This window comes from Rattus norvegicus, chromosome 6, assembly GCF_036323735.1.
Source record: "Rattus norvegicus strain BN/NHsdMcwi chromosome 6, GRCr8, whole genome shotgun sequence".
Taxonomy (NCBI): domain Eukaryota; kingdom Metazoa; phylum Chordata; class Mammalia; order Rodentia; family Muridae; genus Rattus; species Rattus norvegicus.
The window spans coordinates 34,033,662-34,055,605 of NC_086024.1; the positions used below are offsets into that span (position 1 = coordinate 34,033,662).

Here is a 21,944-nt window from a genome sequence, read left to right on the forward strand (position 1 = left end):
CCTTGGGTCAACTCTTGGTCCCTCCTCTCTCTCTCCATCAAGACAGTGATGATGATGTGCATGGACTGACTCCATTCCTAGATTCTTATTTCAGGGCATGACTTTCGCCACCTACCTTTCATGAAAACCCCGATTCCTCTCTCTCTCTGTCCTCTGTGACACACAGAACACTCACTGTTCAGAATGTTCCGCAGTCACATTAGCGATCATCGACGCTTGAATTAGGCCACTTCATCTCTCATCTTACTATACAGACTGATTTGTGTGTTCCCTACCCCATCTATGTTGAAACCCTAATTCCTTACATGGCTGTATTTGAAAGTAGGGACTCCAGAGCAGTAGTTACACTGGTCCTAGTAGTAGGACCGAACCTGCCACAGAGTTTGAACTGGTACCTTCATAAAAGATGGAGCATCATTAATAAGTCTCCCCCGTCACCTCCCTAAGAGGCCACAAGAAGAGGGTTTCAGCTTGAGGCCGGGAGAGCACTACTCTAGAAGCTGCCTGTGGAGGACTGCTCTGGGGCTCTCCAGCATGCAGAACCATGATGTCACCGTCAGTGGTGAAGCTTCCCAGACTGTGGCATTCCGTGATGTCAGCTTGAGTCAAGTCACACCTGCCTCATGACAACAACAGGCTCCCTGAGGTAGTCTCATTGCCGCCATAGGGATTGTGCTAAATCCTGAGGTTTAGCACAACAAAGAGGCATCACTTATGGTCCCGGGATCCTGGTGAGTTCAGGCAAATGAAGCTCTTCCTAGTGTCCTGATCCCAGACTCCCCAGCTTGTCTCTGTAACTGGACATTCAGCTGCCCCTCCCCCTAGAAGTTTCACAGCACTGTCTGGAGCACAGACACTTTGCCTGCAAACACGGGACTGCCACAGTACCGGCATGTGCCTCACCCATGAAACCCATGGCCTTCCGAACAGGCCAAGCTAGCATTAATGGACCCATAATTACTCTTCATTGTCTTGGGGTGAAAAGAATGTAGAGACAAGGAAAATGGGGTGCTCATGGCTTGAAGGGATCCTATTGTGCTGCCACAAACTGCCAGAAATCTAGACTCAAGCATTCCAGGCAATAAAGTTTACAGATCACACTACCCAATCTATGTTTCCCATTAAACAGCCAACCCTTCAGAAGTTAACAGTGATGTGCCCAACTCGGTCATACCACTCAACGGCAGCACACAACCTCTGTCCCCGCCACATGGTTACATAGATGTTTCTGTCACTGGGGCAGGACCTTGTACTTCCTAAAGTCTCCACAGTGAAGGGACACTGAAAGCACCGACTGGACTTCTCGTAGCCTGACTCGCCCACTGTGGCATCAAAGATGTCAGCAGAGGGGTACACCTGGCAAGTAGTAGATGCCCAGTGAAGCCTATTGAAAGACAGAAAATGCATCCGAGATGGAACTCATCTTCTACAATTTTCTTCTGAACATCTGGAAGATAGTCACACCATAGTTTTCTGACTGGAATACAAATTAGTTGGTTAAAAAAAAAAAAAAAAGAAACCAGACATCGCTTCCAGATTCCGCACTTATAAACAGACCCACATCCTCCCTTTAAATTGCAATAATTCCTTCCCAGATGTTGCATCTCCTTCAGAACCATAAATTTAAGCTTTTCATGATGACGCCTCACATTTGCCTGGCTCTGTGGACTGTTTGGAGCGTTTCTGCACCTCCTCTGCCTCATTAGACTGACTCAAGTGCCCTGAGAGGCGGGACAGCACCAACATCCCTAATTCACGGACAGGCAGGCCAGCTGCTGCTGTACCAAGCAGACCAGGGTGGCTGTGAGCTCCTTTCTTCCCTTGTGTAGGGAGACACATGGCATCCCTTTGTCCAGCCCTGTCTAGGTAGACAGGTGCAGTGGTCATGTCCACTCCTGTTTCACTCGGCTCTTGGGGATGCTGTCTCTTTAAAGCTCTGACTCAACTGTAGACAAGCTTCTCCCCTGGATTCCCCTTGACAGCTCCTGGGGCCAGGCTGTAACATTTAATCAAGACTTGCCTGAGAGTCTTGGGGAATGAAACCAAACAATAGGCCAGGAGGCAGGAGGGGAGGGGCCAGGGGGGAAGCCATGGAAGGAAAGTAACCCACAGACAGGCACACTGGCCTCTAGCCTATTCTCAGGGAGCCCTGGCTCTGGCTAGGCTCAGCTTAGCTTTGTAGGACAGCCATGCCTCAGCAGGAAGGTGTACCTCAGTACCAGGTATCAGTCCCAGGGGAACTCATGCAGCCAAAAGCACGATATAAGTTCGGGCCCAAGAAGAGCAGGAGTTTCTTCTCATCCAAAGCCTATTTTTCCCTAGGAACACTTGCCTGGTTATTTGGGGGTGCCTGCAGTCCACACATCAAACACCCAAGTAGCCAGTGTATCAGTGTCAGGGGGCTGGAGACAGTATCAGAAACAGAGGGGCTAGGCAACCTTCCAGCCTAATTCCAGGATCTGGAATGGGTTACCTTGGTTTAGCTGCACCTGGTACTGCTCAGGGTCCCTCAGCATCCCCTGTCCCTAGGCCTTGACTTCTTTTTTTTTTTTTTCTTTTTTTCGGAGCTGGGGACCGAACCCAGGGCCTTGCGCTTGCTAGGCAAGCGCTCTACCACTGAGCTAAATCCCCAACCCCAGGCCTTGACTTCTTAAGAGCTTTGAAGAGGAATGTTGGCAGAAAGGATCCTTACAGGGTACTGCCAGAGAGGCTTCAGGCTCCGTACATTTCTGCATCCTCAAAGAGATAAAGAGAGGCCTGGGTCCTTCTTTAAGTGTAGGATCTAGTGTCTGGCTCATAGGTTGCCTGGCAGAGTTGGAGTTTCATGTCTCAGATGCACTGGTTCAGGAGGTCAGCTCAGTCTGTATTACAGGTAGGAGATGCACTGCCTAAGACATGTTCTCAACCTGTGGGTCGTGACCCTTTCACAGGGGTCACCTTAGACCATTGGAAAACAAGTATTTACGTGAAGATTCACAACAGTTGCAAAATTATAGTTATGAAACAGTAACAAAAATAATTTTATGGCTGGAGGTCACTACAACATGAGGGATTGTATTAAGGGGTCTCAGCATTCGGAAGGTTGAGAACCACTGCTCTAAGTCTCAGCTCTGCTACTTAGCAACAGGCGACGTCACCGCCCACCTTTCCCACCCTCCTGAGTCTCATCCACCTGAAAGGGACGAGAGCAGTAAATATCAAGGTTGTTCTGAGAGTTCATTAATGTTCAGGTTGGGTCTCTGGCCCCATCCTGTCCCCAGCAACTGGTAAATCAAAGTCCAGGCCCAGAGCCCAAGTCTCTAAGGCTAGAGCTGAGACACCCCCTCCCCCGTTTTTAGCCTCAAATGGACCTGGAAGGCACTGCTTCCTCAGCCACTAAAGAAGCATCTTACTTGAATGGATCTGAGGCTGTTCCTATACTCTCAAAGGAAACAAAATTGTGAAAGAAAAGTCTATGGAGATTATGAGATTTTTTTATCTAGATATGATGAATTATCCATTCAAAAAATAAACCACAGACAGGCATGTTTCTCCATACTCAAGCAGAAAGCAGTTATTACCAGGAATTTCAGTAAGTACGCTGTTTTTCTTGGCCAACGTAGAAGCTGCTGAGGAAATGAAAACAGAACGAAAGGCTGACTCGGTTTTCCTGATCGCTACTAACGTGTGTAGGTAAGTGGCTTGGATGTACCAAGGCTTCATGGGTCCTCAAAAAACCGTGGAGCCGGGCTGGGGGTGTAGCTCAATGGCTGAGTGCTTGCTTAGTAGACATAATGCCCTGTGCTGAATCTCCAGTATGTACATGTGCAGAGGAAGACATAGACAGACAGACAGACAGACAGACAGACACACACACACACACACACACACACACACACACACACACACCACCACCACCACCACCACCACCACCACCACCACCATGGTTCACCAATGTCACTGCTCTTGTGCAAACTAAAGCGTAGAGTGTGAGTCAGGCCAGGCCTAGGACTGCCTCTGGGTACCTATGTGGTGTCAAGACCATAGACTGCCGTGGATGGTGTCCTGATGCAGGCAGGAAAAACAACTTCGAGACAGTGTGCAGAGTAGGCTCAAGGTCACACGACTAGCCAGGAGGAAGGCTGCAACTCGAGCCTGGCCCTCTTAGTTCTTTGGCTCCCGTGGCTTCTTCCACCTGAGAATCTTTCTACACTTGAACTGTCACCAAAAGAGCTGGTGGCAAAGTCCCTCGAAAAGGTTAGATCACAGCACAGCCTTCCTGCCGAGAATCCCTTCTCCATTCTCCAGTGAGCATTAAATCAAATATTCCTTGCTGCACTTCTTTTTAAGCTTGATGTTTCTAAATTCAAAGACATCTATAAATAATACATACTCATTTATATGTACATTTAAAGGATAAAAAAATAGCAGAGACACCTGTAGATTCTTATGAATAGTAATAGTCGACTCCCAACACAGTAGAAGCAAATGGCTAATGAGTGAGTTACTCTACTTCTGTCCCTCCCCAGCAAGGAGGGGCCCTTAATTCTCTGCCTCTTCCCACGGTCACATTTAGCCATCTGCTTTTTCTTTTGTATGTGGGACTGTGTATTTTTTTTCCTCTTCAGTTTTATATGAAACATTTAGCAATGAAGTAGCAAATAAAAATACTACATGTCATCTAGAACTCATATAAAACTGTACTTGGCTTTAACGCATCTAAAGGTTGATAAAACGAAACACATAGATGCTTCCGAAAGGCCTATTTATATTTTATTACACATTACACACATCGTACTCCATTGAGAAAATTTAGAAGGTGATGTTGCTTTCTCTGTCACAAGGAAGCGTGGCAATGACTGCCACATCCAGAGAACAGTTTTCCTTTAGAATCCTGGGCAACGTCTTGCAGTTACCACCGTGGATAGAAATGGCTCAAGCAATTCATCTGCATCCCCATCAGTCTGTGGAAGGAAGGGAGCATCGCTCCCTCTAAAGAGTCTACTCTTGGCATTACCTACCTATGGCCTTCCATTTCTAGTCTTCATTCCAAATTGACGACCTGGACAGAGCTCCTTCACCTCTGAATCAAATACTCAAGAGTCAGCTGGAAGCAGGTTCAGTTGGCCTCTGCCTCAGATTTTGACCCGCCTCCATCCTATTTGCTAGCCAGACTGACTGTGGTTGGTGGTGGGAGAGCTCTGGGCTAGAGGGAACAGGAGGGCATATGCCAATACAGTCTGGTCACTGGAGAGAGCCCAGAAGAACAGACTGATAGGGAGTTACTCAGAAGAACCCCTGTCCCGAAATAAGGATTCAGATTTAAATTCTCCCATTGGGAGTTAATTCAGGAAGCATCATGAGCTAATGGGGATGTAAGAAAGGGCAGGAGGGAATAACGGTGAGTATATTAGCAAGCAGATTACCATTGTGAACAAGCTGGACTTAGGAGGGAGGAGCACCTCAGACCTGTCCACCAAGGCATGAAGATACTTCCCACCATGTTCCACCTATAACTGGTGCAGAATGCTCTACCCCACACACCCTAGCCTGCCCCCAGGCTAGGCTGAGAGCTAGGAGGGTGAGCTAATCCTCCTCATGCAGAGACAGTTAAGAAGTGGGAGTTGGTGGCAGGTGACCACTCCCTCCCTCGGTTCCAGTGGCAGAATTCGGCTCTCATCAGTAATACATGCACACTGATAGGGACTCTGGCCTCAGTGCCTGCTCTCAGACTGTTACGTGAGGGGGGTGAACTGTTGTACACAGTGTAGCAGACCTTGAGCGTGCCCATCCCCTCAGCAGAAGCCATGTCAAATGTGTTTATAATGGGATCATCTGGTATCTGTCGGCCGAGCAGTAACCATGTATGAAAAATACCATTGAGGAGCAAATTAAGTGGTCTGTCTGTAAGCGGCCTTTTTAGATGAAGAAGGGCCGCTGTTGACAAATCTATTAAAATTATACATAAATTATCTAAGAGTACATGGATACATGTTCGGAAGGAGGGCACCGATCTTGGGCATTTTACATCGGGCCTGGATTAATTCATCTTGCCTCACTTGAATGGAGTAGTGATGTTTAAGAGAAGAGGTGGGAAAAAGAAATTATGCCTGCCACCTGCCAGGCCCGAAGAAACACTGTGTGTTTTCATTTTTCAAGATGATGACTTAAAATGCCAAGATGTCCGGGGGTTGCCAAGCTCCTCCACATACAGGGTCGGGGTCGTGAGACTCCAGATTTCTCCAGAAAGAGAGGACGGAGAGCGGGATGGTCGGGTGGACCCTCCCCCGTCAGGCGGAGCTGGAAAAGGGATGGGAGGCAAGAGCCTTAGTCAAAGTGCCTTACTCGATGCTCCAGAAGGGCTTTAGGGATGTAAGGTAGAAAGGGAAGGGAGCCAAGAGAAATTGCCATAGCTGAACACGATATAGTGTGGGTGGGTGAGTTAATCCCACGGGGAGCCTCTGAGAGCAGAGTGCATCGTCCTCTTGTCTCCTCACAGAGGCCAGGAAGTTGGAACATTTTGTTCAACTTCCATTTGTCCTTGGCTGAGGGTTACCGTCAGGGAATGAACTCCTTGGCACTCCACTGGTCAGCCCCAAGTGGTCAGCAAAGGGCTCTGGGGACAGAGGCGCAAACAAGTGCAAACACTCTGTGCTAGGGACTCCTAACCTCTGATTACTTGGATGGGACTCAATTTGCTACTTTCAAAAGTCTGACAAAACCAGACTACCCCCCAACCCCCATGCAATCATGGAATAATATTATAATCATCATGCATGAAAACTGCATTGTTTTCCCTGGTGGAAGTACTGGCTTTGAACCTCTCGGGGCGTCACCCGCTACATTCCTTTTTTTTTTTTTTTTTTTTTTTTTTTTTTTTTTTTTTTCTTTCGGAGCTGGGGACCGAACCCAGGGGCTTGTGCTCGCTAGGCAAGCGCTCTACCGCTGAGCTAAATCCCCAACCACCCGCTACATTCCTTTTCAAAGTCTGAGGTAGCAGGTTCCAATTATCTGAAAAAAAAAAAAAACATTTAAAACAGTAAATGGCACAATACCTAGTGGGATCCAGACGGAGAGAATGCACATTTTCCAGGACAGGCACCCTGATTAGTGACTGTGATTGTTAAACACATTTCAGGTAACCCAGTGATAATGGGCATTAATAGTCACAATCGAGCTGAAGTGCTGAGACAGAATCATTTCTGATTATATTACTACTTCCTTTTGTGGAGCACAGTGCATATTTCCAAATGACTCTGAGCTCATTAATTGACACAAAAGCCCAGTGGTGGGTCCGCAGAAAGCGGTCAGAAGGGTCTCACACTTCCTGGTATTTGGAATGGAGGAAACGTGGACCCGAGTTCTTAGGGGGCCCAGCAAACCCAGCCTACTCTCTGTCCTTTGGCTTCCTTAGAGACCTATTTCACAGGCATCGGTGACCGAGGGGCCAATAAGAAATGCATCAGTGTGCCATATAACACGCTAATGTGCTTTAAGTGAGAATTCTACATATTAACACTTTTGTCTATGTCTATGTACACGGCCATCTTTCTGCCATCCCTCATTATCCCTCAAAAAGTATGATGCCTCTTATTTAATAACAGGCAATTATATCAATTAACAGAACACATAAAAGTAAAAAGGACTCAGTAATTAATTTATTTGACATAGCCATAGTAATTAGTCTTGGGATTATAACCTCACCATTTTGGTAGAGCTATAAACATTTTTTTTCTTTTTTCTTTCTCTATTAATTATGTTGTGCCAGGTTACATGAGGTCATTTTTCACGCAAGTACATAATTTACTTGATATAGAAAACTTTTTTTTATTTTCATTTGTGTGTGTGTGTGTGTGTGTGTGTGCGCGCGCGCACACGTGTGCGTGTGTGTATACACACAAATGTGTGCTAACAGAGAGCACAGGGATTCCATGGAGCTGGAGTCACTGGGGTTGTAGTCACCCAACTTGGGTGCTAGAAAATGAACTCCTATCCTCTGAAAGAGCAGCAGGCATCTTAGTCACCTCTCCACATGTATAGACAAATCTTTCGGATCATTTAAAAAGCACCCCAAGCAGACATTAATTGCTGCAAGGTATCATAAATATTCATCTCTAAGGCATCCCCCAAGAATTCACTTTGGGGAGTTGAGGCCTATGGTTTGCGGTAAGAATTTCGAGGAAGGGTTAACTGACTCTCAGATTCTCAAAGCGCTGTCTCTCTGAGGCCGTGGGAAATTGGGAGAGGAATCCAGAAGCTTCCCAGTGATTGAGAAAATACACAGAACCACAAACACTGGAGGTGAAGCTGGGAAGGAGAAGTGCAACTAATGACTCGTGAAATTTAAGTGAAAAGGGCGGGGTTTATAAGTTAACCGCTTATATAGTTTATAACATTAAACATATGTAGTCCAAGGAATTAAGTGGTACAAATAAACAAAATTTTAAAATTCTATCAGTATTTGCATAAAAGCCCTAGATATTTGCATTATTAAAGTTTTTGAGACCTTTTCTTTCAGTAAAGGGGGAAGCTGGGCGTAAAATTAATTTTCTTAGTTCTACAGGTGGGCAAGTGACACCCTGGCCAAAGTGGAATTTAATATATAGGTCAAAGCCACCAGGAGCTCCAGAAGTTCTTTAGTTCGACAATCCCTTCATTTTGCACATGGGAAAACTGAAACCCGGGAGAATTCTGTACCCTATAATGAAATCATTATGGGAAGAAGACAGAAGAAAGCATCAGAGCTAGCTTCTCCCATGTTCTCAACTATGATCCAGTTCCTGGTCTCTGGCTTGTCTTCATTTCCAGATAGGGATGGTCCTAGGCTGTGGACTCCCAGCTTTTAAGCCATTATCAGAGACTTCCTCTGCAGGGAACTCTGCTAACCACTGACGTGCCAGTGTGCCTGTACTTTCTTTAGGAAGTTGTTCCTTCCCCCATCATAGAGCAGGTAGTAATTCCTAGGTCCTATCCAAATCCCTCTCTTGCTTATACAAAGAAAAGAAAAATGTGTCTATTGAACAAGCAAACATGCTTCAGTGCTTCTTTCCTAATGGGAGATTTAGCAATGAAATCTTCCAGGTGGGACTGTCTCACGTGTCTCTTACCCCTGGCTTCCCTGAGCAATGGAAATTTAGATACAACTTTGATCTTCTTGACCCCACCAGCCCCGTCTACCTGCAAGTCTAGGTCTCTCCCAATTGGTCTCTGGGCAATGAGAGACTGTGATATACAGTCAGTCTCCTAACAGGAAGGGCAGCTTCAAAGTGTGATGTGCACTGGATACGGATTTGGGAGGCAAAGCCTCCTTCAAATTTCATTTACTATGCAGAGCCACCTTTCTTCCCGGGATGAAGGAGAAGAGATGTACTGGGTGGTGGTGGGGTGGAGTAGGGTGTCCTCTGAAGGAGGCAGAACACAGTACAGGGGTCACTGGAGGGCACCGGTTCACACACAGATCAAGGCAGCGGTGACTGTGATTGCCCATGAGCACATCCCTGAAGCGTTTCTCTGTGCAAAGGCCACTGCAGCCAGGGTGCCTAGACCTGAACAGCTGTGTGAGAACTCTCAATCAGGAGGAATTGATGGGGCTGCCTAAAGGCCACTGCTCTGAAACCTGGAGGCACAGACTCTTTGGAATGCCCACAGGAAGCGCTGGTGCGTAAGAGGTATAAACGGAGGTCTGACGGATGCTCGAAGCTGGTTCTGGAGACAAGATCCAAAGGAGATGCGGAGAGAACCACAGGCTAGCTCAGGTTGTTCATAAACATCATCTTGAAGTCAAGACTCTGATCCTTCAGTAACTAGTTACACGCAAAACACACACACACACACACAAACACACACACACAGACAAATAAACAATTATTATTAAGATTAAAAAATACCATTCTTAGGATGTGGATGTGGTTCCTCTCATGTGGAATTCTGTAGTCGTTCCTCACTCACTAACTCACAAACACTAAGCACCTAGCATGGTTTCTAGGGCTACATCCATACTTCTGCCCTTACCAGCAACGGTGCCTCTATTCTGACTTCCTGGAGACTCCTGGCTTGGGTCACTCTGGGTCACATCACATCTGTGCATACCTGTATTCCCCTCTTCCTCATCACCTCCTCACCTTCAGTTTCTCTATCCACATAAACGCCTACCCTCTGAGCCCTGTACATACTATGCACACACATTGTGTATTCTTGGTCCTGGGTCTCCCCACCCCAGGTCCTGGAAGATGTTTATCAGCATTTCTGGCCTTTACCCACTAGGGGCCAGTAGTACTTCTTCCCCTGAGTCGGAGAAATCAAAAACATCTTCTGACTTGACTCCATGTCCCTGAAGGTGAAGAGGAAAATAAAGCCCTCTTTGTGAGAGAACCAGCGAAGTAAACTGAAGTAAACTAAGCCGTATGTCTCACAAACCGGCAAGCTGTATCTAACTCACGGCCGTCTCTGGGACCTTGCTTCATGGTTGGTAGAAAGTACGTGCTCAATAAATGCCTGTTCACAAGGAAAGAAAGGAATGAACTAAAACTGAGGTTAGGGCCCACAGTAAACACACTGCTCAAAAGGCACAATGGGTGGTTTAGATTAAATAAGTGAGATACAGTTTACAAAATGAATAAATGCACGAGTATTTTGAATAAATACCTAACTGCCAGTTTCCCATCATTTTAAAATGGAATTCCAATCCCACGGCCTCTTCCAATGCCCCCTCTATGTGTCCTGTGCAGCTCTTCCACAGGACAGTAGACTTCTGGCAGTGTTGTCTGGGTTTCCTGTCTACTTCCTTGCCTCCCACCATTCTCTGGCTGAGGTCTGCAGGCCTCTCCATGTTGTTAAGTTATCGGACGGTTTCTGCTTGCCTGTTATCCCAAAAAGCCTCTAACGCTGGAACCCATTCTCCAGGAAGGATAACTGAGATGCCCAATGGCTGGCAATGGCCTGGGCACTCTGGCCAATGCGAATGGTCCTGAGAATCCTTAACCCTCCCACTGTGCCTGCTTTCTCCATCACTAGGGTTACCTCCTGGTCTATCAGAATGCATCTTCTGTCCTCGTTATTGAGCACCAGGGCCTTCAGGATGTTTCCTTATTCCCTCTTCTCTTCTAAACTCTGCCATTCTCCTTGAGATCTAATTTCCGATCAGTGTTCAATAACTTCCTTCCACAGATTGATGACCGACCAGACATGTTATCTCCAATCCCACCTCCAACTGCCACAGCTGTGCATCTGACCTGCTTATGTGACACCTCTACCCTATGTCTCAAAGGTGACGCAAGCCCATTGTGTCATTCTCTGATTCAAACAACTCAAAAATAAAGAAGCAGAGCTGGGCTCAGTCAGTAAAGGGGCTTGCTGCACTAGCAAGAGGATCTGAGTTCTAATCCCCAGCACCCATGTGAGAAACGAAAGAGCTGAGTGTGGTGGTCTGCACCTGTAATCCTAGTGCTGTGAAGACAGAAATAGGAGGATCTCTGACACTCACTGGCCAGCTAGTCTAGCCTTATAGTGAGCTCCAGGTTCAACGAGAGACTGTCTCAAAAAATGAGACGGAAAGCGAGATCCCTCTGGTCTACACACACACATGCCCGCACGCATGCACGCATGCAGCACATATGTGTGTACTCCTACACACACACACACACACACACACACACACACACACACACACACACACACACACACACTCTAAAAAGAGCAGGTTGGAGAGATGGCTTAACTGGATAAAGCACTTGCCCCATGTGAGAACCAAGCAGGTATGGTGGCCGCTTGTAATCCCAGCATTAAGAGAGACAGAGACAGATACTCCCTCAGGCGAGTTGACTAGTAGGCAAGATTGGTGAGCCCCAGGCTCAGTGAAATACTGTGTGTCAAGTTATAAAGTGGAGAGTGATCTAGAAAAACTCCTGGCATCAACTTTGGGCTCCATGTGCATATACACACATGCACATGAATCTGCATATACCTATGAGTCACCCCCATGAACACACACAGACACATGCAAAACAAATGAACAAAACCAAAGAGCCATGGGCTCCCTGGCCCCTCCTGGTCAGCACTGCCAACCCCCTAATTGTCAACTCAATACCTACAGCCATCCTGCAGACTCCTGTCTTTCATATACAGCTACTGTCACCCCTTTGTGACGCATCTTCCTTTGCCTTCCACTCCACTTCCTTCTTTATGACGATCCTCTGTCCTCCTCATTCCCCAACCGGCTGTCATGTTGTCGTGCACAGATTAGTTTTTTCAAACTGCAACCCGACCCCATTTCTTCTCTGCTTTCGGCTTTTCCCATGAGACGCAGATGAAGACGGGAGGTACGGAGTGACCCAGGGCTGTGCATGAACTGGCTATCGCTCCCCAATCTGAGCACTTCATGCCTCTCTGGATTACCCGGCACCATTTCCACCGCCTTCTCGTGGTTCTCTATACTCTGTAGTCATGCCTCAAAACACACCCACACAGTGTCTGCTCTTTCTTTTCACCCAATCACAGTTGATGATTCAGATTCTAACGCACATCAAACCCTTCTTGACCCGAGATGATTAAACCTCCCTGGAGGGCCATGAATCTTGTTCCTGATGATAACTTATGATTACTTCTGATCAGTTCCTTCCTCAAGTTCAGGCTCCACGCAGACAATGTCCTCATTTGTTTATATCTGTTTCTAGCTCAGAGGTCAGTCAACCATCTTGTCGGCCAAAGCCATCCTAAGGCCTAGGGCAGAGGAGGCCGTGCCTTTCATCCCAGCACTCAGGAAGCAGAGGCAGGTGGATTTCTCTGAATGTGAGACTAGTCTGGTCTATGGCGTGAGTTCCAGGACAGCCAAGGCTACACAGAAAAACCAGGTCTCAGCAAATTAAAACCCAAACCAAAAACCAAACCAGACCAAAAACAAAACAAAACAAAACTCCAAAGCTACATTCCGATACGCATGCATGCGCTGTGTATGGCTGCCTTTAACTTTTGTGAACTGAGCAGCTGGGATGGACACATGATGTGGTCCTCAAAACCCAAAATACTGACTTGCGAAAGAAGTCTTCCGACCCTGTTTTGGTCTGAGTGCCTAGCAGGAGGCAGGCATTCAGTGCGTGCTTGTTAAACGGATACTTAAAGGAGCACTCTGGAGATAGGAGCTTCAAGTAGATCCTTAGAGCCTGCAGTGTATGAGAGACTTCAATGTCCCATCTCTCAGGTAATGCTGGCCACCTGCACACAGTCTGTGGGCACAGCCGCCAACAGCGCGGTTCAGCTGTTTGTTGCTGCAGTAAAATTCCCAACTCAAACAGTCGGCAGTGGCTCCATGGCTTCAGGGCCTGCATGTGAGGCAGAGCCTAAGGTGAGAACCCGTGGGAAAGCTGATCTTCTTATGCAGGCAGAAGGCGGGGCGAAGAATACAGGAAGCCAATGGGATCTCAGGGTGGACTCTCCAGTGACCAGCTTCCCCAGCGAGGCTCCCACCACCAGAAGGGCGCTACCACCAGTTAGGGGCTTGATCTTCAACAAAAGGATCCATGCTGAGAGGAACTTGTATTCCAATCAGTTCTTGTGACAACTCCAAAGCCAACACCTAGCTTGGGGAGAAGGGGTTCTGGGGAACAGAAGGGGCTCTAAGTGAGAAAGCAACCCAGGACTTTTACAGAACCCCCCAGGGTGAAGAGGAATCAAGGGGAAGGAAGGGTAGAGGTAAGAAATAGCAACCACTGACCACCTCTCCTCCAGGTCCGTGTGAGTTCGTAGCCCTGCTTCCCACAGGAAAGGAGGCAACTCCAGCCCCAAAGACCTGGGCATTCCTTGTTCTGAGTCCATGTGAACTCAGTCTAGATGATCTCATCTGCTACGGACACACCCTGCACACGATTACCATCTCTCCTGTGCTTTCTCCCTGAGGTCCTGCCCTGTCCTCTTCCAGAGACTGGTACCAGTTCCGTCTGGTTCCAACCCTCCATCAGGATGGCATAGAACCAGGCATTAAATTGGGACTCAGTAGATGCCTGGGGAAGGGTCTTGAATACACTTTGTCACATGCTCTTCTGCCCGAGACACGTGTGAAGTTCATGGATGCCCTGCTCCCTTCTGCTCCTGCCTGCTTCTTCTGCACTGGCTTGTGCAGATGTGTCTGTCTTCTGACTTCAGTCATTCTGGTTTTCCCCAGAGCCCTTCAGCACATTTGGAACAGGATGCGGATCACAAGAAAAGCCTTATTCATGGCCTGCCCACGGAGAACTGGCATTTATTAAGGTTGCTTCTGAGATGCCACCCTGGGAAACTTTGGAAACTGAGAAGTAGCCACCTCTCTGGTATTTTACAGCGGGGGCAGACTCTAATAGCTTAACACTCATGAGTTGTCAAAGAGCCTCAGTCACTGTGGCAAAGCTGCATGTGGCGGAAGCGCGCAACGTGGCAGGAACGGAAAACGCAACTTGAGCACAAATCGCCAAAAACCTGCCCAACTGGCAGAGGAATGTTTCCGCTCCTCGCTCGTGGGTGCTAGACGCACATCACGCAGCTTTACTAGAGGGAGTCTCAGAATTAGTTCTCAGACGTTAGGATCCATAGAGGAGAGGGAGGCAGAGTCCTCTAGTAAAAAGGCCGGTTCCCTGCTCCGAGGACCCTTGAACAAATGCTTCCACTTGATTCTTCTCAGGTCATCCACACAGCTCCACGGGCACTCTGCCTGTGGGACCTGGCTGACTTCTGTGGAAATGGCTCCTGATCAGTCTGTGGCTGGCACTGCCCTACTGTGCCAAGTGCCCTGGGGTCTTCTCTGCTTTTGCTTCTCCAGCTATGAACAAGGGAGAAAGCTGGCCCCTGTTACTACACAGGAAGCTGCTAAGAAGGGGTCTTCTTTAAGATGGGGACACTGGCTTCAAGAGTTTGCTAGCAATGCGTAACAAAACACCCCAGGCTTGGTAGTTTAAACGACAAAAATAGTTTTCCTTGTGGTTGGTGAGTCCAAGATTAGCGTCAGCCTGTTGGCTTTCTCCTGAAGTGCCCTCTCCACAGTTTGCAGGCAGTTACTGTCTCCATGTAACGTCACTTGGTCTTCTGTCTGGTGGTCCCTGGTTCTTCGTTCCATAATGTCACTATTCAGGTGGATTGGGATGTTCCCATATGACGTATGTAACCTTCCTCACAAACACTGTGACTGTATTTGGACAGGAGGCCTTTGCAGAGTATGGGTCTGGGGGAGATGATGCTTCTTGTAACCATTGGAGTCAGAAGAGCCTGGGAATGCTTGCCCGTGTCACGGCAGCACTAACAGGCTTGGGAACGCATGCGTACCTCTGCTCTTTACTATACAAGAGCAAACTTCTGCCTGACCTCAGGAAGTTCTTCAGCAGACATTTGAACAAACCCCAAGCTTCAAATATCTTAAACTCATGCATTTCCACTTCTAGTTGCTTTTTTTTTTTTTGAACACAGGCCTTCGTGAAAACCAGACACGTCAAGGTTGATGACAGCACTAATTGTGTTAACAGTAACCAGCAACCAATCCGATTGAGCAAAACCACAGTTTTCAAGTTGGTTGAGTTTGAAAAACATTTGACTCAAAATGAAACTCTCAATCACAACGCATAACGTTTGATTATTTATTTTTTTAATAAAAAATAGGGGCTTGAGAGAAGGCTCAGTAGTTAAGAACATTTTCTTCCATTGCAGAGGACTGGAGTTTATTTTCCAGGACGTGCTTTGAGCAGCTCCTAACTGCCTGTAACTCCATCTCCTACATATGGTAGACCCTCGTCTGGGCTATAAAAGAACTTGCACTTGTGTCTACACACACTGACACACACGCACACCCACACACATGCATGCACACAGAGATACAAACACATACAATTTTTCAGTTGACTTTCTTTAAACAGAGCTTTTAATCAGTCCTAAGAGATCATGGACCAAGTGGTCCAGTTTCATGAGTTAACTAATTAGTTTGAGAGTTAGCTAATTTTATATCTACCATTGCCACTGTTTACGTAAGAGACTGACGTCATCAGCTGAAGCAGGAGTCAGGTTTGAGAAGAACTGTCATTCGAGGAGTGAAGGCTAGTCTTTAATTCGCTACCGATGTAGCTTTAAAGGCTTCAAATTTACTGCACAATGGTGTCATACAAGAGAAGAAGCAAATGTGCCCCCATCCCAGCTCCTGTGACTACACATTGTCAAACCTGACTCAAATCTCCTCACTCTCTTCAATCCAGAGGCAGTTGGGTGCCACGTGCCGGGGTGGGTGGTGTGGTTGTATGATCTGCATACAACGTGGTGGCACAGGTCAGACAAGCAAGAGGTACCACAAGGTAATCTGTTGTTTTAAAAAAAATTACCATAAAAGAGATCTGGGTTAGGGAGGGGTTAGGAAAAAAAATTGTGCGAATGGAAAAACTGCAAAAATGACAGAGAAGCTCCAAGAGGGGCCTTCTGGCAGGCATGGGAGGCTGCAAACGCAATAACAGAATCATTGTTCTGTTTTCTGATATGATTATAGGAAGAATCAGAAAGCGCTGGCTAAATAACTGCTTTAAAATGTATAATCTGCATCTTTTTAAAAAAAAATCAGGATTTTGTAAAGAACATATATCAAGGTTCCACAAAAACATCAAGGCTATACATTTTCTAGACGAATTTAAACGGAGTCCGCCTGGAGGTTTAAGTAAAATCCATTCTACTAAGCATAAAAATAGGATTCTTTTTCTTTTCTTTTTTTTAAAAACAATTACTATATGAAATAAAGAATAAACATACCAGCTTAATCTTTTCCTAAGCTCATCCTATAGCGTAATCCACTGCGTCTCGCTACTTTGGGGACAGGGTTGGGGGGGGGAAGGAGGGAGGCAGAGCTTGGAGGTTGATAAGAAAGGCAGTGTCCAATGCCTACAGGGTCTGATGCAATGTCAAGGATCCTGGGCTTCATCTTTGGACAAAGGGGAGCCAACAGAAGTCTCAAAAGGAGAACTGATCCAAAGATGACTCACAGGTTTAAAGGCCCTAACGAAACAGGAGTCATCCTGGAACAATACAGAACGATTCAGCATGGACTAGACACTTTAAAAGCAGGCCTGTACTCATAACTCACCCTCTCTGTGGGCATCAGCTGTTAAGGAACAGACATAGCAAGTACAGGTCTCACTGACCTGGGTCCCAACACTGTCACATCCTTCCACATAGAAGGGCTCTTCAAACAAGTTCCCAAACAGCTTCCTTCTAAAAGTCTAATGGTAACTGAAGTGGCAGGTGCTAGGGCTTGTTAGTAGCAAGTTACTGCTGTGCCTCGATTTTCCTCCTCATAGGAAAGAAAAACAAAACACCTCAAAAAGCAAAATACCAAGTTCTTATTTTATGGTCTTTTTTTTTTCTTCAAATGTTCATATAAGCTGACTTTTTCAAGCCACCACCTGTGACAGAAAACATGCTGGTCATATATCCTGTTTCTCTAGCTTAATTGAAATGGTGTCTTTGCGTATCAGGTACGCTGGATTCCATTTCTCAATGTGTTCAGAGAGACAAGAGTCACAGTCATGGAGGAAGGCTCCCTACTCCAGGCAAGGATGGCTCTGCTTGGTGGGTTCTTTCTCCAGAATCCCCATACAGCAGGGAGACTCTTCCTCACGATCCAACAGTGTTTCTAAAGTTCCATTACGGGAACCAAAGCACCAGCAATGTCTAGAAACTGCAGCGAGTCCTTGCTCCTTGGCCCTAAAATACACGGACAGGTTTTCTGTCACATCACGCAAGCGTCAGAAGTCCCAGGGAGCAAGGATAGTCACAGAAACACAGCTTTGGTCGAAGCTGAGTTTCTTTGGGATTATGTCAACTGGCCAATGAGGAGAGGTCCACAGGCATTTGCCACTTTCCAGAGACAACATCTGTATCCACAAGTCGATAAAAGTACATTGTAGGCATAAACATTTTTTTAAAAAAATCTACTTTTTTCTGACAAAATGCACACTCCTGTGAAAGGACACAACGGCAGCTCTTGGTCTGTACAAGTTGACAATCAATCTTCAGGGGAGACAAAGCCAGATGAGAAAGGACATAAAAAATGCACAAAGAAACCACGGCTCCAGTGTAAACCGAGTGCTTCACTCAGAAGCCCTGAGCTAGCTCTCCAGGTCTCATTCTGAGTACCCAGCGGACTCCACTGATCGTCACAATGCTCTGCTGGACTACACACGGGAAGGATACTCAAACGCAAGGCCAGTGAGTGCGTTGGGTTGAAGGGTGTATTCCCCTTTCTTCTATCCTCTGATTTCCTAAATGTGTTGGTGTCACTTCTGCAGTTGATGTTAACGGTCAGCACATCACTGCGGGTCACCAGTCACTGTGAGATGCTGCCAAGGGGAAGTGTGGTGTGATAAAGGCTTCTTTCAGCAGGGCTGCGGTCACACTTGCCCTTCTCACAACCTCAGCCTTGAGGACACGATCGTGGTCAGCAGCCTGAGTGGGCTCAGGTCTATTTCCAGCCAATGTTCCCAAACTATTTTAGGATCAGCTGTGATTTTTCCCCTACTTTCCCACCCACTAGCAGCCTGCAGAACAACAGACAGGTTTTCCAAGTTAAAGACCTCCCCTCTACTCTTCCTACAGACACAACACAGGAAGGATGACAGAATAGACTAGAGCCAACCCCAAACCTTCCCAATCTAGGGGCCACAAACAGGGTGCCAGGCATCAGGCAAGTCTCACAGACCAGAGCAAAGAAGCAGGTGTTTTCACTGGGATCGTGGGAAATTTTTTTAGTAGGTTTTCAACAGCAGAACTCCAGAGTCAAAGAGGGACCACTAGATTGTCCTGAGAGAGGAGGTATGTGTGCAGTAGTTTCTGAACAAGTGAGAATTTGCAAGGTATGCACAAGGCTCCTTTGTGTCTAGGACATAGTATGGTCCATATGGGAAAATCTGTAAACTGCTGGAAATGTTTGCTTGGAAAGACGAAAACACACAGAGAGGGAGAAAACACACACACACACACACACACACACACACACACACAGAGACAGAGAGAGACAGAGACAGAGAGAGACAGAGAGACAGAGAGACAGAGAGACAGAGAGACAGACACACACACACAAAGAGAGACAGAGACAGAGAGACAGAGAGATAGACACACACACACACACACACACACACACACACACACACACACACACACAGTGTATTCCAAAAAAAAATACCATCAGAAAAACAGTGAACATTTTTCCATCTTTCCGAGGCCCTTCCCATGTCCCAGGCACGGCCTGAAGCCCCAGGAGCCCCGCTGGAATGAGCATCAGAACTCTTCCTCTATTACAATGGAAAAATAGGCACAGGAAAGATAAAAGTCATTTGCTTAAAACCATGTAGCCAATTGGTTGTGAAGCCAGGATTCATAGCACGGTATTTTTTTTAAAAAAAGTATTACTTGGGAGCAGGGAGACAGGTTAGTAAAGAGCATGCCACACAAGCAGGAGGACTGGGGTGTATGTCCCCAGCACCCACAGAAATGCTGGGTAGCCACTGCAGCCAGTCTGTAATCCAATCAACTGGGAGGAAAAGACAGAAGATTCCTGGAGAAAGCTGTCAAGTAGATAGATCCTCCTAGTTCCCACTTTAATTGAGAGGCTGTGCCTTATTATAAAAGGCGGTGAATGACCAAGGAAGTTACCTGATGTCAACCTCTGGTGTGTACATGTAAGTTGCGTGCACACACACACACACAGACACACAGACACACACACACACACACACACACACACACACACCCCTACCTCTGCACACGTGTCTACCCATATACTTTCAAACACGCATGCATACCACATATATATGCTAACTACGTTTTAAAATGTTACCTGGCTTATGGTACGTGAAAGAACACAGTCAACCAAAGATCCCATGCTGCCCGATTCCTTTCACACCATTGATCCACAATAGGGAAATCAGGGAAATGGAAGTGGATTAGTGGTTGCCAGGGAAATGGGGGTGGGGATAATGTGTAATGGGGACGAGGATGCTTTTTGAGGAGATGAAAATATTCTGAGGCTGGCTGTCATGTCCATGGTGTGCATATCTGTGGACATATTTAAAAAAGCACTCAATTGTAAGCTTCAAGTGGGTGAATTGTATAGAGTGTAAACTGCATCTCAATGAAAGTCATCATCATCATCATTAATCATTTTACTTAAAAGAGATCCGAGATGACAGCCACGTGGGGACCAGGATAGACAACTTTACTTTAAGGGAAATGGCTGCAAAAGAAAAACACGAGACATGTCTACTTTCTCTAGATTCTTTCAGTACCAGAGCTGCTAACTGCCCGGCTCCAGTCCTGGGGACTCCAGGCAGTCCTCCATACTCCGTAGAGGATCAGGTTTCATTAGGTCACGGTCCCTTGCTCTCTTAGGGGACAGCTAGTAATTACATATGAACTAAGAAAACATCAGATGGGCAAGCGGATGTCTAAGCTACAGAAAAACAATCCTGACCCCTCACATGATCCTGAGAGGCTGGGGCAAGCACTCTGTGATTGGCAGCAGCAAGTCGTGCCTGGCCAGATTGAGCCAACCCTTGAAATCCTGGGAGTGTCATGTTCTGTCTTGCCGAGAGGCAGATGAAAGCCACTGTACAAGGCCGGCGCCGGGGTTGTGATGAACGTGCTTCATGTTCTCCTGAGTGTGTTCTGAATTGTAGAATTGTTTTCCCTGCTATTTGTCACACTGAGGACATGGGCCTTTTAATTGGCAATTGAGTGTGTTACTTGTGATGTCAAACTGATGAGGAGCGGCTCTGTTAAGCAGAGGCCCTGCCAGTTAATGGCTGTGTCCCTGAGTTCACGGGAGCTTGGAGAAGCCCTGGCTTGAACACAGCTCAGAGCCAGAAGGAACAGGCCTGTACGGAGCCTTGCTGGGTAGCTCCTAGGTGCTGAGTCTGCATTGGATTTTACCTGTGTGCGTCCAGAGCACATGACCTTTCATGCCTTCTAAGGTGCTCAGTTGAACATTGAGCCTTAAAGTCCCCGAATGAGGCCAATGCTTGCACCGATAGTCCTTGGAAATGACTCCCTGTACCTCACCCTTTACCCTGTTGAGTTTGTAGGCTTTTCCTACCTTGACATTGTTTGAGTATGGCCATCTAATTTGCCTTGGGAGAGACGCATGTGACCTTCTACTTCCTTTTCTATCTCAGGCCAAGACGGTGGAGGGACTAGCTTACCAAGTACATGATCTGTCAACTCTCTCCAAGTACATGAGAGACCCCAGACAAGACTACCCCATCACCTGCAGCTCACCACATGTGCATGAATGGAACCAGGCAAGGACAAAAGGCCTAGCTAATCTACAGAGGGGGAAAAAACAATCAAATCTGCGCTTGCTGTTTAAATCAGTGAGTTTAGGGACACTTACTGCATACGAAGCATCATTTTACCAGTAAGTAACTGATACCCTTGGCCAACTGATGCTAAGTGCAAAGCATCAATCCCAGCCCTACACAGGATTCGGAGGCCAGCTCCGAACTCAGAGAGGCCATATAAGGTCCAACTGCAGACCTGCTGAAGGAGGGCAGTGGGAATACTCCATAGCATGGTCAGCCCGTAGTCCTGAGCATATGAGGTGGGAGAGGCTGAGCAGGTTGCCAAGCTCAGACCCTGGCTTCAAATCCTGGTACAACTCTGTAGAACTATTGCTGGGGGCGAGGCAGACAGACTCACTCAATGTCAATTATACCGTCTTCCTGATGTTCCTTCCTGCGTTTCCGAGTTGAGAAAGCAGCAACAGCTTACTCCCTCGCACTGCCAGGCTCTAGATGTGATTTTAGATCTACCTAGCAGATGCACGTAAGTAGATCTGAGGGTCTATGGGCATGAGAGGAACCACATGGCTGCAGGTTTCTCAGTTCTCTGGCGAGCAGAGGCAAGGAGAGCAGCTACTGGTTTTATGGGTGTGTTGAAAAGCCCTAGAGAACCCGTATAAGTGACATAATTATGCAAACAAA

General features: G+C 46.9%; 1 protein-coding gene across 5 annotated transcripts in view; it reads right to left on the reverse strand.

Moving 5' to 3' along the window:
- Klhl29 (kelch-like family member 29) overlaps window positions 1-21,944 on the reverse strand; it is a 304,134-nt gene that overhangs the window by 227,740 nt on the left and 54,450 nt on the right. The window contains exon 1 of one of the 5 annotated variants that reach the window (XM_006239857.5): window positions 396-21,944. This exon is cut by the window's right edge and continues 11,078 nt beyond it. The exons of 2 other annotated variants lie outside the window; for them this stretch is intronic. In XM_006239857.5, the coding sequence (XP_006239919.1) occupies window positions 396-401 (6 nt within the window). In that variant the 5' untranslated portion in view covers window positions 402-21,944. 2 more of the 5 variants (XM_039111920.2, XM_039111919.2) reach the window with 2 other exon arrangements.